The 16,966-nt window shown below is 50.3% G+C and overlaps 2 protein-coding genes across 8 annotated transcripts; one reads left to right on the forward strand and one right to left on the reverse strand.

Annotated features, from left to right (window-relative positions):
• Positions 1 to 422: 422 nt before the first annotated feature.
• Pusl1 (pseudouridine synthase like 1) lies at positions 423 to 7,231 on the forward strand. 7 transcript variants are annotated; one of them, XM_038333855.1, is made up of 8 exons: positions 423 to 507; positions 629 to 686; positions 792 to 979; positions 1,137 to 1,286; positions 1,365 to 1,535; positions 2,238 to 2,293; positions 2,551 to 2,710; positions 2,949 to 7,231. In XM_038333855.1, exons 1-7 carry the CDS (start codon positions 431 to 433, stop codon positions 2,703 to 2,705), a joined length of 855 nt encoding a protein of 284 aa, XP_038189783.1. In that variant the 5' UTR covers positions 423 to 430; the 3' UTR covers positions 2,706 to 2,710; positions 2,949 to 7,231. The 7 variants fall into 7 exon arrangements, 6 of the variants coding, with proteins under 6 accessions (XP_038189783.1, XP_038189782.1, XP_038189781.1 ...); XM_038333854.1 differs by lacking the exon at positions 2,238 to 2,293 and adding an exon at positions 2,426 to 2,480 and having other exon boundaries at positions 2,538 to 2,710; XM_038333853.1 differs by lacking the exon at positions 2,238 to 2,293 and adding an exon at positions 2,426 to 2,480.
• On the reverse strand, positions 3,258 to 16,897 carry Ints11 (integrator complex subunit 11). Its single transcript, XM_038333850.1, has 17 exons — positions 16,760 to 16,897; positions 14,501 to 14,598; positions 13,988 to 14,061; positions 11,330 to 11,558; positions 6,815 to 6,913; positions 6,705 to 6,739; positions 6,269 to 6,407; positions 5,786 to 5,850; positions 5,135 to 5,324; positions 4,901 to 4,984; positions 4,563 to 4,652; positions 4,316 to 4,478; positions 4,121 to 4,228; positions 3,977 to 4,038; positions 3,765 to 3,907; positions 3,567 to 3,696; positions 3,258 to 3,476 (listed from the first exon to the last, which is right to left on the reverse strand). Exons 1-17 carry the CDS (start codon positions 16,785 to 16,787, stop codon positions 3,411 to 3,413), a joined length of 1,803 nt encoding a protein of 600 aa, XP_038189778.1. The 5' UTR covers positions 16,788 to 16,897; the 3' UTR covers positions 3,258 to 3,410.
• Positions 16,898 to 16,966: the final 69 nt, after the last annotated feature.

Consider the following 16,966-nt stretch of genomic DNA (forward strand, 5'->3'; position numbering starts at 1 on the left):
GGAGAGGTCGGCCCGGCTGCGGGAAAGGGAAGGGCGCGGTTGTCTCACTTCGGGCATCCCTGTCTTGGTTAAACTCAGGGAATTTACAAAAAAAAAAAAAAATTTGGGAGCGCTCGGTCAGAACGCGTAGACAGACACATTCCGGGAGGACGGGACGGTGGCGGGGAGATCGGGAGTGAAGGGGTGAACAAATTAAGGAGGACACTCGTGCTGAAACAACCCGTCGCCGCGCCCTGTGAGGCCGAGAACAGTAAGCCCCGTCGGGCCCGGAGGACGGCACTTTGCACCCGCTCCCTAAGCTTGGCCCCGCCTCCGTTGCTCGGTCCCGGAGGCCGGGCGGGGTGAGCCGAGTGAGTGCGCAGGCGCCTCGCGGCGGGGCAGGGCGGACCGCGGGCCACGTGCAACGGCCCCGCCCACCAGCTACTCCACCATGGGTTCCTGCGGGACTGTGGGTCCTGTGCGCGCGCGCTACCTCGTGTTCTTCCAGTATTTGGGCACGGACTTCAAGTACGTTTCCCTGTCATCACCTCCGGTGTCTCCACTCGGGCTCGCGAGGGGGTGCGCGTCCAGGCCGGACAGCTCCCGCAGACGCTACCGATAAATAACTCCCTGCTGTATCTCTCCGCAGTGGGGTCGCCGCCGTGAGGGGTAACCATCGCGCTGTTGGGGTGCAGAACTTCCTGGAGGTGAGCTGTTTTCTCTCGGCTTGGGGACAATGGGGGGGAGAAGCAGCCGACAGCCCCAATCCCTGCCCGCACCCATTCTTGCCTGCCCGCACCCTGTCCCTGCAGGAGGCCGCCAAGCGCCTGAACTCCGTGGAGCCCATCAGGTTTACTGTCTCCAGCCGCACTGATGCCGGAGTGCATGCCCTGAGCAACGCGGCGCACCTGGACATCTGTCGCCGCTCAGGCCTGCCGCCTTACTCCCCGGAGGTCGTGACCCAGGCCCTCAACACCCACCTGAAGCACCGCGACATTCGGTGAGCCAGGAATTGAGTATGGTTCTGGTCTTTGTTCTTTTTACTAAAGTACCCCACACCCCACTGTGAAGGAAGTCTGAGGCCCAGAAAGACATTGTATTCTGGGCAACTTAGGAGTGGGAGATTTCCCGGGATGAGCCAGATCTGTTTGCCACAGAGTACTGAAGGCCTTCCGAGTGCCCAATGACTTCCATGCTCGCCGTGCGGCCACCTCCAGAACCTACCTATACCGTCTGGCCACAGGCTGCTCCTGGCCTCATCAGCTGCCTGTGTTTGAGCAGAATGTATGCTGGGCTCTCCAGACGAAGTGAGTGAAGAAAGAATGGGAAGAAAATGTTCACCATCATCTGGCTGGGCCCTCCTCAAAGCTTATCTGCCTCTTCAGATGCCTGGATATGGCTGCCATGCAGGAGGCTGCCCAGCACCTCGTTGGGACACATGATTTCAGTGCTTTCCAGTCTGCCGGCAGCCCAACCACAAATCCCGTGCGCACACTACAAAGAGTCTCTGTGTCTTCTGGTCCAGCCAGCCCATTTGTCCTCCCCCAGGAGAGCAGGTGAGAAGAGTGCTTTGCACTATGGTCTGCTGCTGATCTAGAGGCCACCAGGGTTAAATTAGTCCTCATAATAATCCCATAAAAGTGGGATGATGCCCTGGGTGGTGGTGGTGCACTCCTTTGATCCCAGCACTTGGGAGGCAGAGGCAGGCTGATCTCTGTGAATTTGAGGCCAGCTCCATTTACAGATCTAGTTCCTAGACAGTCAGAGCTACAAAGAGAAACAGAGAAACCCTGTCTTGAAAAAAACAAAACAGTAAAAACAGCAGGCTGATGCTAAACTGGTATACTGGTCATCCATAAGGCCTGAAGGGTGGAAGGTGCTGGCCACTTAAGAGATGAACTGGTAGCTTTCCTGTCTGAGGACCCTGCCATGCCCATAGCTCTTTGTAGCAGACAGATTTGGCAGTCACTGAAAAGGTTTCGTTGGAGCTGGTAGTTCCAGTCCAGTTTGACAGACTGTAAGTTTTCTGCTTTCCACCGGAAACCAACTGCTAACCTTGAGAACACTGCAGCTAACGCCAGCCTCCAGGAGAGGCGGGACTTGGCCAGGGTTCCTGTCTTGATTGGTGGGCTGGCTCTGTCCTACCTCCACACCCATACTGTGGCCTCTCCACATGAAGGAAAGCTCAAAGCCATTGCTATCTCCTGTGCACAGGCTGATGACTCTTACATAGTTGTTTGCTTATTTGGCTTATACAGACTCCAGGAAAAGTCATGCAGTACCCACTCGATCTCTGGAACTGGTGGTCAACTAGGCAAGAACCCACCCTGGATGGATGAGCCCTTAAACCAGAACTTCAATCTTTATCTTGTCTGAGGCCACATGGTGGGCTAGGATGGCTGGGGTTGGCCTGTAGCTTGGACATCAAAGCCCTTTGTGTTCCTAGGAAGCTGCAGTTCTGGACACTGGAGTTTGAAAGCCGGTCTTTTCTGTATCGACAGGTAGGCTGTACTAGACCCTCCCAAGATGCATCAGATAGACACCTGTGACCATCTCAGCTCTCTACTGCAGGTACGGAGGATGACGGCTGTGCTGGTGGCTGTGGGGCAAGGGATTCTGACACCTACACAGGTGAAAGCCATTCTGGAGAGTCAAGATCCCTTGGGCAAGTATCAGACTCGAGTTGCCCCAGCCCGTGGCTTGTTCTTGAAGTCAGTGCTATATGATTTCGGTAAGAGGGGATGGGATGGGAAAGACCTGGGTCCTCACTGAGGGGAGGGGCCTTTTAGAGGCAGTCAGACTCCCCCCACACCGTACTAGATGAGAATCATAGCACCTAGTGGGGAAACCAGTGACTTCAGTTGGGGGCCAGTGACCAAAAAGCATGGTGGCCTAGGTTGAGTGATCCGCAGGTGGGGTCTCTGGATGCAACTGTAGGCGTTCTGCTCTGACTGAGAGTCTATCTATAGGTCCTACATCCTGAGCCCTGTAAGGTCCAATGTGGAAACCAGCTGACTGTACCCTCAGTGGAGGCGAAGAGCCACACAGCAGACTGTCTGGCCGTCACTCAGCAGAGACTAACCCACAGCTCTGTGGGGCTCTGGTAGTCCCGCCTACCTTCCTGCAGCTCCTACCTCCCCAATCTGTCCACCGTGACATCCCTTTGTCACTAATGATGGGGTGCCAGGCAGGAAACAGCTGTAAGCACCCAGGTAGCTTCTGCTTTCCTGGGAGCCCCATCCTCTAGGGACAAGGGAGTAGGAATAAAAGGCATAGAGTAAAAAAGGCCTGTTTATTACTGTAGCCAGCCTATGACTCTAATCTTGTCCCTAGGATAATGAATCTGTCTCAGGGCACCCACTTCCCAAAGCCAAAGTCCTGATCCTTCTGCTGGGCAAACAGACAGAGTGGTGGGTTGCTGAGGTTGCAGGTCAGCTGGGCGCCTGGGGAAGGCCATTCTTGAGCAGTGCTGTGAGGAAGCTTCCCAGCTCTTCATCCTAGAAGAAAGGGAAGCACAGTTACCCACGGACAACCTAATGCCAAGGAAGTGAGGCCCCAGGCAAACCACTGACGCCCATCCTCCTTACCTGGTAGGTCCAGGAGACCAATAGTACCTTAGTACCAGGGTCCTCCGAGTGAGCAGCAGCCTGGATCAGAATGGACTCCACGGTCACAGAGCCATCAGGGAGGTGCTGTACACAGTGGTCCTTGAGGGTGCTGTAGAGAGGCATAGTAAGATCCCTGCCTCAGCCTGTCTGTAGGGTGGGGGCAAGGCCAAGGCGCACCTCTTGAGATGACTGTACACACGTAGGGCTGTTTCTTGCTCCTTGCGTGTGTCCTGCAGGTGCACACGACAGGTGAAGCGCAGTTGGTGCTCAGCCAGGCCCAGCTCTTTGAGGGCTTGCTCCGAGGATACCAGCCGGAAACTCTGTGAGGCAAGGGCAAGCTGGTCAGAGGAAGGAACGAATGCCCCCACCACCACTCTTTACACACTTACACTGTCTTTCATAATTAGTGTGCCATGCAAGAGCCGAGGTCTTTTGGCCTCAGGGAGCAGTCCTGTAAGGAAAGGAATACTGCAGTCAACACAAGCACCACCTACCTGCCTCCCTCGGTCCGTGCCCCAGTCTCCCCTTCATACCCTGCACCATCTCCCGCTTCAGCAGCCCCAGGGAGATGCCTACAGGAATGCTGGGGCTCGTGGGCAGTGTCACTGTCTCGCCATTGGCTGGCATGTAGCAGCTGACTCCTGAGGAAAGTGATACAGAGTCTCAGTCTAGGCTGTCAGCCTTGCCTGTACCACCCCACAGGCCATCCCTGACCACCAGCTGCCTACGAAATTCCTGCTCAATCTTCTGCCTCAAGAACTCCATCTTCTTGGCCTCGCCATGCACCAGCAGCACACTCTCCGGCTCTGCTTGTCCCACCAGCTGCATGATGCCCTTGGCATCAGCATGAGCACTGAATGACATGTATTCCACTTGCATCTTTACTTCCAGCTGTGGTGTCACAAGATGCAGGCAGTTAGCAGCAGCAGTAAAAGCCTGGGAGCCCTGCTGAGCCCAGGACAGGGAGGTACTCACCACCTGACGCCCTTCCATCTCCAGTTTTCTTTGACCACTAAGGATCTTGTGGCCCACGGTGCCTTGCACACAGTAGCCAGGCATGATGACCTGAAAGCAGAGGTGACCTCCCAACATAAACATTTCCTCTTGGGACAACCCCTGACCTGAATACTCAGGAGGCTAAGGGGCTGTCTGTGTTAGCAGGCCAGTCGCTCAGTCTGGGCTGCTGCTAGTAGAACACAGCAGCAACAAAGTCATTATGGGATTAAGAAACAGAAAGTTGAAGGGCCAGTCCTTCTGTACTCCAGTTCCCCAAGACAAGCCCCATCCACTGGGGACTGGCCCCAAGCCCTTACCATGTTCTTCTCATTTCCTGCCCACTTTCGGAAGATCTGCAGAGATTGGCCAGCATGCAGCATCCCAGGTGTGGCAAACACAACCTGCAGGATTGACAAGGGTCAGAAGAGCAGACCTTTCCTCCCAGGGCTGCAATAAGCACCAGGTTATTGCAGGAAAGAGGCTCTTTCCTGAAAACCCACGGGCAGGGATCCTTGAAGGCCAGATGAGAAGCTGCATTGGTAGGGCCTTACCATGGGACCTGGGTTGTCAGCAAATGTCCGGTCAAAGGCTTTGATGTGCTTAAACTCAAACATGTTCCTCTGGACAAAAGTCTTGCGTATCTTCTGGTTGGTCCAGGTGATAAAGAGCTTATAGTAGTGGTTGGCCTTCTCTGTCAGGCCCGTAGAGAAGTAGATGGGCACCTTCAGGTTCATGCGTTCCCTGTGTGTCCACCAGCCCAGTCAGTGCAGGGAGGACAGAGTTAGCCTGCAACTTGTAGCCCTGTGCCTTCCACTGCTATGGCCAGGGCTGAGTTCAATGTCCCTTGAACTCAACCCTGTGCTGTCTCTACCCTTATGACCACCAGGCCAGACCTCTCAGCTTATATCCTATAAAACAAACATGGGAGTGGTAGGGTTCCCCAGAGCTCATGTAAGGAGACTCAGTAGTCCATCCAGTGACAAATACAGCCCGCAGCTAATGTGATGTCCCAGTACATGCACAGCTCCACCCAGGACAGCAGGGCCAACAGTACTGTATCCTGGACATACAGTACCCAGTGGTAGTCACTGCTGCCTTGACTTCTCCACAGTTCCACTGTGCCTGGCAGTAAGAGGAATCATCTATGCAGAGCCTGTTCCATGCCTTCCTGCCCACCTTGGAATATTCCTGTTTGTACCTACCAGAAGGTCTCCAGCAGGATGCACAGCTCTTGTGCTCGGCCCAGCGCAAACACAGGGATCAGCACCTGAGGGCAGGTGAGGCTGATTCAGGTGGGAGCTACTAGCCACACTACCCTGAACACAGCAAGTAGCAATGCTCACTATATACACCCTTGCTGGCAGGCTGAATAATAGCATTTAGATACCATTACTGCAAAGGAATAGCCAGACATTTAAGAACTACAGGGTTTTACACACACACACACACACACACACACACCCCACACGTAGAGACAGCAGGAACTGTGAGAGGCTCCTGAACAGCTGTTCATGGAATACAAACATGAGAGAATAGAAGACTCTGGAATCTGTCATCTCAGCACCAAATAAACAGTAACCCCCACACCCAGAGACCCTGACCACATGGAGGGCAGTAAAGCCTGCTGGGAGACCATACTATGTGGCCAGAGCAGGCACACACCCAGAGCCAGCTACAGTCAGTACCTTCCCACCTCGCTCCACAGTCTCATGAACTTTCTTCAGGAAATCTCGCTCTCTGCAGCGTTTGGAATCCCGGATAGTTGTGGCATACGTGGATTCTGTGATGAGCAAGTTGGGGCGACACTTGTCAATCCATGCAGCCCTAAAACAGATAGAAATAGGCATGGTGAGTTGCTCATGGCTGCATTATTGGGAACAAATTGGACTGTAGTCCCATTACAGCATATTTCTAGATCACCCTGACATGAGCCCTCTACACGGCCCGTCAAACATCATGACAGCATACTCTTAGGGAGACAACAGGAGAAAAGAGCCTCTAGCCTAGAGGTACTTCCATATTGCATGGGAGGACCATGGAGATGCTGAGCATTTAAATGACCACTATGATGCCTCTTAGATTCCAGGAAGTTCCCACGGGGTGAAACACAGGCCTACTCACCCCAAATGCCGGTCTGGAGTCATGTTATAGTCACCCTGGCAAAGAAAATGACAATGAGGAAGGTGTCTTTCTGCCCAGCAGCTTCACTCAAGCCAAGGACTTCCACTGACCGTGTAGACCACAGACTCTGAGCCCACTTTAATCTGGAACATGGCTGCCCCCAGTACATGGCCTGCATAGTATGCTTTGATTTCCAGTTCATCATCCACCTGCAGAAGAAAAAATGGTCTCAGGCCTGCAAGGCAGGGAGGAAGCAGGAAGTAGATGATTACCTTAAGCCTATCCAGTCCATTCCTGTTTCTCACAAGTCTGGGGCTTAACCAAAAGCAACCACTCCTAGGGGTTGTAGCACAGTAAAAACAAAACCAGGTAAGTAAGGATCTAGAAGCCATTCCTCGACTAGACTAAGTATAGATAAAGCCACAAACACTACAAAAAAATTCTAAAACTAGGAACTACAGTAACCCAAATTAATTCAGTAGGTATGCACACCTTTAATCCCAGCACTTGGGAAGCAGAGGCAGGTAGATCAAGGCCAGCCTGGTCTACAAAGCGAGTTCCAGGACAGCCAGTGCTAAACAGAGGAACCCTGCCTTGAAAATCAAAACAAAACAAACAAGCAAAAAAAAAAAAAAAATTCAAGCCAGGCGGTGGTGGCGCACGCCTTTAAATCCCAGCACTCGGGAGGCAGAGGCAGGCGGATCTCTGTGAGTTCGAGACCAGCCTGGTCTACAAGAGCTAGCTCCAGGACAGGCTCTAAAGCTGCAGAGAAACCCTGTCTCGAAAAAAACAAACAAACAAAAATTCAATAGGTCAAGGTGGGTATTGTGGTACAAGCCTGTAATCCCAGCACTCTGAAAGCTAGGCAGGAGGACAGTATGAATTCAAGGCTAGTCTGGACTACACAGCAAAGTCCTACCTCAAAAACAGAAAAGAACTGAAATAGGATTTAAAACAGTGAATAAAGTCAAGATAATAAATGACTAAAATGTTGAGGAACTGCACATGGTTGCATACAACTGTTATCTCAGTTCTTGAGTTCTTGGCAGGCTGAAGCAGGAGGATGGAGAGTTTGAATCCAGCCTGGGCTGTGCAGTGAGACTGCTTCAAGAAAACTTCTTTTTAAAATCCAGTATGAAGCATAACACAAAGAGGGCAGTGGGGGACTTACAGTGAGAAGATCTAAAGTTACTCAGAGCCCAGGAACATAGGCAGCAAGAATCAGATACCAAGCTCCAGTACTATGCCAGAAAGTGGACTCAGTTTGTCCTGCATTTCAAAGCTGGTGGGGAGTGTCTTTTTGTATTTGTGGAAGAGGCAGTAAAACCATGAGAGTCACAGCATAAACTGCAGGGTGGCTGAAGAGTAGACTGACCAAGGTCCATCACAGCACAACCTGCCAAGGCCAAGGGAAAGCAGCCTAAACAAAAGGAGCAGAGAGTATCCCAAACGATATAGATAAGATAACTAGCATCCTGGAACTCTGCATCTCATGAAAAATGATCATGGAAGAGCTTCAGGGAAGACAAGACCACAGGAAGCAGAGGAAAGGGGGCTATGTTGGAGGGCATGTTCTTTGGAATTGGAACATTCCCTCCAGATTGAAACATTTGCTCCAGGAAAGATGAGCAGGCTCAGAGCCTCGTGGGTAAACAGGAGGTAATGAAGGATCACATTCTAGAAGAAGACAAGCCTGGAAGATTCTTTAAACCCCCCACCGACAGTGTAAAGGGGAGTGAACAGTTGCTGGGATTAGAGATTCACACTTTAATCCCAGCACTTGGGAGGCAGAGATAGATAGCACGTCTCTGACTTCCAGCCAATGTTTTTTGGGTACCGGCCCTCAGGGCATGGTGGGAGCTGATCAGCTGGAAGAAGCTGCTTGCTCTCTTGCTCTGGCTCTTGTTTGGCATGAGGGGAGACCAGGAACAGTGGAGAGACAGCGTGAGATCAGCGACGGTTTAGCCTTTCTCTGTATTTTGTGAGTTTGTCCCTTTTCATTGCAGCCGCTTAGGAAGTCAGCTCTATTTACCTCTGTGTGCTCACACATTACCGTCTACAGAGAGACTTCCAAGACAGACAGGACTACATAGAGAAACTCCGTATCAAAGAACAAACAGACAAACAAAAAACAGAAAAACACAGAAATCCCAGATGGATGAAAGAACAGAACCCAGTTTCTAAAATTCCAAAGGTGAAGCTGCCTGACCCTCAGCAGCATGCAGCTGGCTTAGCCCCAGCAGGCTTGGCTCCCATAAGGTCAGCAGCAGGGACAGCTGGTATCACCAGAAGGCCAAGACTTGGGGCAGCAGTTAGAATATATACTCCTGGAAGGAATAACTCAAAACATGATGGGACCAGTTCCTGGTCTGTGGGCCCCAGTAAAACCTCTGCCCATACCAGACACCCAGGCAAACATCCTGGCAGTTAGACCATAAAAATAATGTATGTAGGGGCTGGAGGGATGGCTCAGCGGTTAAGAGCATTGTCCGTTCTTCCAAAGGTCCTGAGTTCAATTCCCAGCAACCACATGATGGCTCACAACCATCTGTAATGAGGTCTGGTGCCCTCTTCTGGCCTGCAGGCACACACGCAGACTGAATATTGTATACATAATAAATAAATAAATAAATATTAAAAAAATAATAATGTATGTATCTCCAATCACCTCTAGGACTGTCAAAGGAGTTCTTACAGGAAAGTTACCATAGAAGGCAGTGTTTCCGTCAGCAGATTAGAATAAGAAAAGTTAACTGGAATGGTAGACACTTATAGTCCTAATACCCAAGAGACTAATATAGGAAGGAACATCACAAGTTTGAGGTCAGCCTCAACAATATAGTAAACCCTGGTCTGAAAAACACACCACCCACCGCCCCCACAAAGGAAAAGAAAAGGGAGAAAATTAATCACCAGGAAATCCACTGGCAGAGGAGAAAAGACCCCAAATAAAAAGTGAAAAACTGACCCTGTGGTAGTGGTGCACACCTTTAATCCCAGCACTGGGGAGGCAGAGGCAGGTGACCTCTGAGTTTGATGCCAGCCTGGTCTATAAAGCAAGTTCCAGAACAGAGCTATACTGAGAAACACTTCAGGAAGCAGAAGCTCAACAGAAGAATAAATTTATAGATAACGATATGCAGACATTGACTGCACCAAACATGAAAAATGGATTTATATCAGGGTTAAAAATACACTGATAATTCAAAGCTGACAAGATGTTCAGCAAGTAAAGGAGTTTGCTGATACCAAGCCTAGCGATCTGAGTTCTACCTCTAGTGTCCACACGGCAGAAGGCGAGAACTGACCCCATAAGTGGTCCTCTGACCTCTATGTGCTGTGGCAATGCTGCCCCCCATAATAAAAACTATTAAAAAGTTTATCTACCTGCCTGCTTCCATACCTAATGTCTTGGTTGGATTTTTTTGTCAACTTGACCCAAGCTAGTCATCTGAAAACCCTGTGGGTGCTGGGAATCAAACCCAGGTTCTGTGGGAGATCAGCCAGTGCTGTCTTACAGCTGAGCCTTCTCTCTAACCCCACTGTTTACTTGACTAATGACGGAAGTGGGGTGATGGGTCAGCCCACTATGGGTGGTGCCACCGCTGGGTTGTATTGAGAAAACAGGCAGCCAGGCAATGGCGGCACATACCTTTAATCCAAGCACTCCAGAGACAGAGGGATCTCTGTGAGTCTGAGGCCAGCCTGGTCTACAAAATGAGTTCCAGGGCAGGCTCCAAAGCTACAGAGAAACCTGTCTCAAAAAAGCCGGGCGGTGGTAGCACACACCTTTAATCCCAGCACTCGGGAGGCAGAGGCAGGTGGATCTCTGTGAGTTCGAGGCCAGCCTGCTCTATAAGAGCTAGTTCCAGGACAGGCTACAGAGAAACCCTATCTCAAAAAAAAAAAAGGATGGATGGTAACATATAAAGCAAACAAAAATTCTAATAAGAAACAGATAGGGCTGGAGAGATGGCTCAGAGGTTAAGAGCACTGCCTGCTCTTCCAAAGGTCCTGAGTTCAATTCCCAGCAACCACATGGTGGCTCACAACCATCTGTAATGGGGTCTGGTGCCCTTTTCTGGCCTGCAGGCATACACACAGACAGAATATTGTATACATAATAAATAAATAAATATTTTTTAAAAAAGAAAAATAGACAAATCCACTATTTCTGGGGAATTTTGCTAAATTAAACCAGTCACTTGGCCTTCATTCCTCCCTTGACCCATACATATATTACCGTCTGGTACTGGGTACTCAACCAGACAGGTCCATCTTGTCCTGTCTCTGCCTCCTTACCAAATGACAGGCCAAGATATCCAACAAGTTGCATACACCTCAGATCTCCCCCTTGGGAGGGGAGAGGGCAGGCTGGCTTATGGAACATTGCTTGGGCAGAGTCAGGTGGGAAAAAGCCAGCCTTGATTACATAGCTATGTGCACAAACATACAGACATACCACATATATTCTCCCAAGCTAAATGCCAGATATGGCCAGACACTCGCCCACTGCTGTTTCTTGGTGACTCCACACAGCTAGACAGAACAGTGAGTTGAGGTGGCCTGGGACCAAGGCCCTAAGGCCTTCCAGACTATGTGGAGAAAGGGCCAGGGATCCTGACCTGAACCGTCTGGTGCAGGTGAACAGCTACCACCTTCTTCATACAATCTTTGATCATCTGAGAAGTGAAGAAATTTGCCTCGCCCTTCTTGTCCACTGCGATCTTGCGGTAGTCTTCCAACAGGATGGGGCAGATGGCCTGGGTGGGGTGGGTCATATAGATGGGCCCATCGTAGCCCACCATCTCACTGAAGTAGGGGAGTGCCCCACAGTGGTCCAGGTGGAAATGGCTGGGGGAATGCGACACTAGTGAGCCTGGGGCCGCTCTCCCAGCCAGCCCACTTCTCAGCCCTGTGCTCATGGTCCACCCACTGACTGAGACCTAACATAGATCACTATCGTAAGATCTAAGATATAGATCACTATCGTATAGATCACTATCGTAAGTACAAGAGTCAGAAATGAATAAAACACAAAATCTACAGTGTCCTAAATGAGCAGTCTAAACACCCAGCAAAGCAATATGAAAATTAGTAATTAAACCTGAATCAGAATAGGCATGGTGCACATGTATGTAATCTGAGCACTTGGGAAGTGTAGGCAGCATTAGGAGTTCAAGCCAGCCTCTGCTACAGGAGACTCTGCCTTAAATTTAAAAAAAAAAAACAAAAAACAAAAAACAAAAAAACAAAAACAAAAACAAAACAGTCAGGTAATGGTGGTGCACGCCTTTAATCCCAGCACTCAGGAGGCAGAGGCAGGCAGATCTCTGTGAGTTTGAGGCCAGCCTGGTCTACAGAACAAGTTCCAGTGCAGCCAATGCTATACAGAGAAACCCTGTCTCAAAAACAAAAACAAACAAAGCAGCCAAGCAGTGGTGGTACAGGCCTTTAATCCTAACACTTGGGAGATCTCTCAGTTTGAGGCCAGTCTGGCCTCCATAGTGAGATCTGAGACAGCTGGAGCTAGTGAGACCATCTTGAAAACAAACAAATCTTAAATCAATCAATCAGTCAATCAGATGTTGGCAATTGAAACAAACAATAACAAAGGGTTGGGAGATTACTCAGTTGCTAAAGTGTCTGCCTCATAAACAAAGGACCTGAGTTTGATTCCTAGCACCCACATAAAAAGCTGGACATAGTAGCACATGTGCTTACACTACCTGTGCTGGGGAGGTGAAGACAGATACATCCCTAGGGCTTGCTGGCAGCAATCCTGGCCTAATTAGTGAACTCAGGTCTAGTAAGAGAGCTTATCTCAAAAAAAAAAAAAAAAAAAAAAAAAAAAAACCCACAAGGGCTAGCCAGGCATGGTGGTGCACACCTTTAATCCCAGAACTCAGAAGGCAGAGACAGGCAGATCTCTGAGTTTGAAGCCAGCCTTGTCTACATAGAGAGTTCCAGGACAATTAGGGCTGACACACAGAGAAATCCTGTCTTGGAAAAAGAAAAGAAGAAAAAACAAAAACAAAAAAACCACAAGGGGGAATAACATGTGAGATTGTCTCTAGCCTCCTGTAAATACATACACAAACACATCATCTGAATCAGACAGTGGCAAGTTGGTAAGTAAATAAAAGGCAGGCCAACAAATACCATACTAGGAAAAGAGCCACTATCTGTCAGGTAGTCAGGAAATCTTCCTAGTGGAGGCAAGAGAGAACTGAGACAGCTCAGGGCAAAGCCTGGGAATACCCTTCCAGAAAGAGTGGGCCTGTCAACCCAAAGCAGGCAGGTAGTAAGTGATCCATGTCTAGAAGGGACTAAACACTAGAGCCTGAGTTACCCAGGACACAGCTTACCAAGTCAGGCTGCTGTAGGCCAAAGGACACCCTGGCTAATGGCTGTAGGGTGGGTGTTGAGAGGGAAGCACTATAGTCAGAGGGCCCACTCGACTGTGAGTGACAACAGGGACTGCAAAAGGGATGGCCACTCGACTGTGAGTGACAACAGGGACTGCGGAAGGGATGGCCACTCGACTGTGAGTGACAACAGGGACTGTGGAAGGGATGGCCACTCGACTGTGAGTGACAACAGGGACTGCAGAAGGGATGGCCACTCGACTGTGAGTGACAACAGGGACTGCGGAAGGGATGGCCACTCGACTGTGAGTGACAACAGGGACTGCAGAAGGGATGGGCCTGGGAGCAGCTGGCAGTCATCTGGACAGACATAAAAATGGGAGCCAAGGAGCAAAGAAAGATGTCTACCCTTGCTCAGCTCTACCAGAAAGAGGTAGTAGCAATCTGGGGCTAGGACATCAGTAACGGCCAGTGAGTAACAGGGATTTGCACTCTTGTGACAGCAAAGAAACAAGAGAAAACAAAGTTTGGGAGACCAGAGTTAGAGGCTGGAAGGGGAGCAGAGCAGAAATACAGCAGATGTACTTAGCTAGTCAAACGGAGGAACTAGTGAGAGGGTGTGATCACTGCTGTGGGTGCTGCTGGGAAAAGGTCTCACAGGGTCTTCTAGGCCCCACACTTGGAAGGTGAAGGGCACATCTTGGCACTGACTACCCTGGCTAGGTCTCTACTTCCTGAGGCACCTACCAGGCTTTAATTCACGAGACTCAAGGGCACAGACTGCATGCACAATTATCTTTCTGGCTCTGAGGCAATAACGGCCACTTTGCAGAATGAGCCACAATGCAGCTTGGTTGTTAGCACAGTCTCTACAATAGGGTGTAAGGAAGGACATCACAATCCTGAAGAACCTACCTGATGATTACGCAGTCTAGAAAATCAGTCAGCCGGCCACTCTGGGTAATGTAGGAAAAGTCTGGGAAGCGCCTCTGATGAAACAAGAGAAGAGTTGGAACACAGCAGGCTACCCAGGGTCTCCACGTAGCAAGAGTAGTGCACCCCAGGGAGTGACCCCAGCAAACCCTTACATCAGTGGGTTTATTACTGGCCATTTGTAACCTCGTGGAAAGGTCAAGCTACTAGCTGACCTCACAAACAAATAGCAAGTAGTTAAGCCTAAAAGATCCAACAATCACCAGCCTCGAGGAACCTCAAGAGGCTCATCTCAGCTGGCCCTACTTTTCAAGCACCATGTGACAGGGCCACCTGTCCCCACCCAGCATGAGTATATCTGCCCAGCAATCCCCCCACTGCCCACCTGCCCCATTTGTCCCTCTCTAAGGTCCCAGGAGTCACATGGCTAGCTAGAACATGACTAGTAAGTAGGTTGTGGCCCTTGCTGCCCTCCGAACCCCCCCAAGTACTCACGTCATCATTGTAGCCCATGTGCATCCCACAGTCCAACATGACATTCTTGCCGGAAATGGAGACCAAGATGCAGCTGCGGCCCACATCCTGGCCAGCCCCTGCTCAAGAAGGGCAAGTGAGAGACAAGGCCAATGTCCCTCTCTCTTTTTCCCCAAGTTTCCTTCCCACACTATTGAAAGGACTGACCCCAACTGAACTACTTACTACCTTGGACTCTGCAGGCCCTAAGATACATGGAAACAGGCACTTTCCCGCGCAGGTACGGGGACTGCACAGTGGGGAGACACTCCCTTCACCATGCTTTCCTGCACAGCTCAAGGCTGTAACAAACTGCTAGCAGAGCAGTCAGCACTGGCTGTGGTCCCCAACACTGAACAGAAGCAGCCACTACTCTGTGGAATATCACCGCTGTTTCCCCAGACCTCAGTCCAGGCTGCAAATCAATGAGACTTTCTTCTCCTGCATTTCTTCCTGAAGAGGCTGTGGCCTGAATCCTGAGTTTTAGTGTTGCATGGTGCCATACCCATAGGGCCTCAGTCCAGTCATAAAGAATCATGACTCTGACCAATAACTGACCTGGCACAGATAGCCCACTTTAGTCAGTGGGCAGCAGAGGCCCCACACCACTGACCCCCTAGCTCAGCCTCAAGGGGTCTTGATGACTAAGTAACTTTCCCAACCGTTCAGCCCACGATACTGACCACACTGGACACAGCTATCTCCCCCACTTAATTGTTATCTCCCTCGAATTGGTTCATAAGGAGAGAGATAAGATCCACGTCTCAACAGGGGTCTGAGAACAACCAACAGTCTTGTTCCCATCTTGGATTCTAGAGTCTCCATCTGCCAATTTCAGGCACCAAGCACTATCAGTACCACAAACATCGGCCATGGTCCAGTCTTTTCCTTTTGTAGCCAGACACAATGAGGCTGGGGAGGAGTTGGTCTCAGGTTCTCCTGCAAGCCCATTCCTACCCCCTCAAAATGTGTAATCCCTGAGGGAAAGATCTTAGGGTCCCTCCCCTTAATACCTCCAGCCCTGAAGTTGTCCTAGACCCTGAGGCCCTTGAACATTTATAGCAGGGGAATGGCTGCCCCCTTACAGGGAAAACCTGACACCAAAGGAATCCACAATCACACAAAGAATGCTACCAGAGTATGCATTTTGAAATTATAAAGCCCAGTTCTCGGGCACTGGCAAATGTTCTTCCCAAAGCGACTTATGATCCCAGGAAAGAACAGAAGCCTACACTACAGAGTTGTCAGGCAGCAGAGGAGACAAAACAGAATAAAACAACAGATACTGCCTTGTCCGTACATCTCTGCACAGTGCAGACTTGCATCCTAGGGGAACGAGGCAACTAAGCATGGAGTATTTTAGGTGGAGATTAAACAAATGTGCCAGAAAACAAAATAAAAACTTCCCAGTGGGGGGTAGGAGTCAGGGAGCCAGATCTATGAACATGCTTGATCTTGTTTGATCATGTAATCTAGTTAGTTCTTAGAAGGGATGGGGTAGTCAGGATGAGAGGTTTGGGGAAACGAAGTTCTAACCAAGATGACCTAGGGATATGGATCATAGAATGAGAAGGTGCTTCCAGCACCCTGGCAACACATGCATGAAGAAAAGCCCAGGGACATTCAGGGAGGTTCTGGAATCCCAGATTTCAAATGGTTGTTTGTTTCCTCCTACACATCATACGCTGCTGTTAAGACTCTTAGGAACCTAGATTTTTATTTTCTACGATGAACAAACATACTTTCTAAAATTCGGGATAAACCAGACACAAAGACTGAACTGAAGGATGATAGCAAGCAATCGGGCACCATAAGCAGGTCGGGGAGGTGAAAAGAAAACCAGAAGGTGAGGAAGAAGCCCGAGCACAGGAGTCTTGAAGCAGCAATCCACACGCAGGACAGAAAAATCTCCAGGACGAGACCTGGGGCTGAATTTTAACACCACTGACAAGCTAAATACAAAGGCAATAATCAATGCCTGCCCATTTCACCTCACAGCCACCTTCAGCTTCTGGGTCTCATTCACGTCTCACTGCTAGAAGCCTAAGTACATAAGCTGGCCCTCCGCAACTCATATCGAACCCTAGGACCAGGAATCAACCCCAATCTCTCCAACCCCGCGTCAGGCAGACCTTGGGCGCACAGCTGATGGAGCTGATCGCTGGCTGTATTGCTACACTGCTATGTGGAGACCGGCCCGACTCGCCGGACGCCGCAGAAAACGATCAGACCCGGACTCACCCAAGGGCGTGACTCTTATTTCAGGCATCGTTCCCACAGCCCGCGTGCACCGCCCGCAGGGAGGCCTGAGAGCTCCGCGCGCTCGGTTTGGCGTCTCCGACCAGGCCTCCGCGCAGGCGCAACCGCCAAGACGCCGGCTTCCTGTCCTCGCGCCGGAAACGCGGGTCGGTCCGTCGGGTTCTAATTGGACGACCAGCAACCAATTGG

Source organism: Arvicola amphibius, chromosome 6 (assembly GCF_903992535.2).
Source record: "Arvicola amphibius chromosome 6, mArvAmp1.2, whole genome shotgun sequence".
Classification (NCBI taxonomy): Eukaryota; Metazoa; Chordata; class Mammalia; order Rodentia; family Cricetidae; genus Arvicola; species Arvicola amphibius.

Coding starts and splice junctions, on each gene's coding strand:
- Pusl1 (XM_038333857.1), top strand. CDS start 431: ATGGGTTCCTGCGGGACTGTGGGTCCTGTGCGCGCGCGCTACCTCGTG. Junction 1,287..1,364: donor TGCTGGGCTCTCCAGACGAA/GTGAGTGAAGAA, acceptor CTGCCTCTTCAG/ATGCCTGGATATGGCTGCCA. Junction 2,488..2,518: donor TCTGTATCGACAGGTAGGCT/GTACTAGACCCT, acceptor TGCATCAGATAG/ACACCTGTGACCATCTCAGC.
- Ints11 (XM_038333850.1), bottom strand. CDS start 16,787: ATGCCTGAAATAAGAGTCACGCCCTTGG. Junction 14,599..16,759: donor AATAAGAGTCACGCCCTTGG/GTGAGTCCGGGT, acceptor CTTCTTGAGCAG/GGGCTGGCCAGGATGTGGGC. Junction 6,408..6,704: donor ACTCCAGACCGGCATTTGGG/GTGAGTAGGCCT, acceptor TATCTGTTTTAG/GGCTGCATGGATTGACAAGT.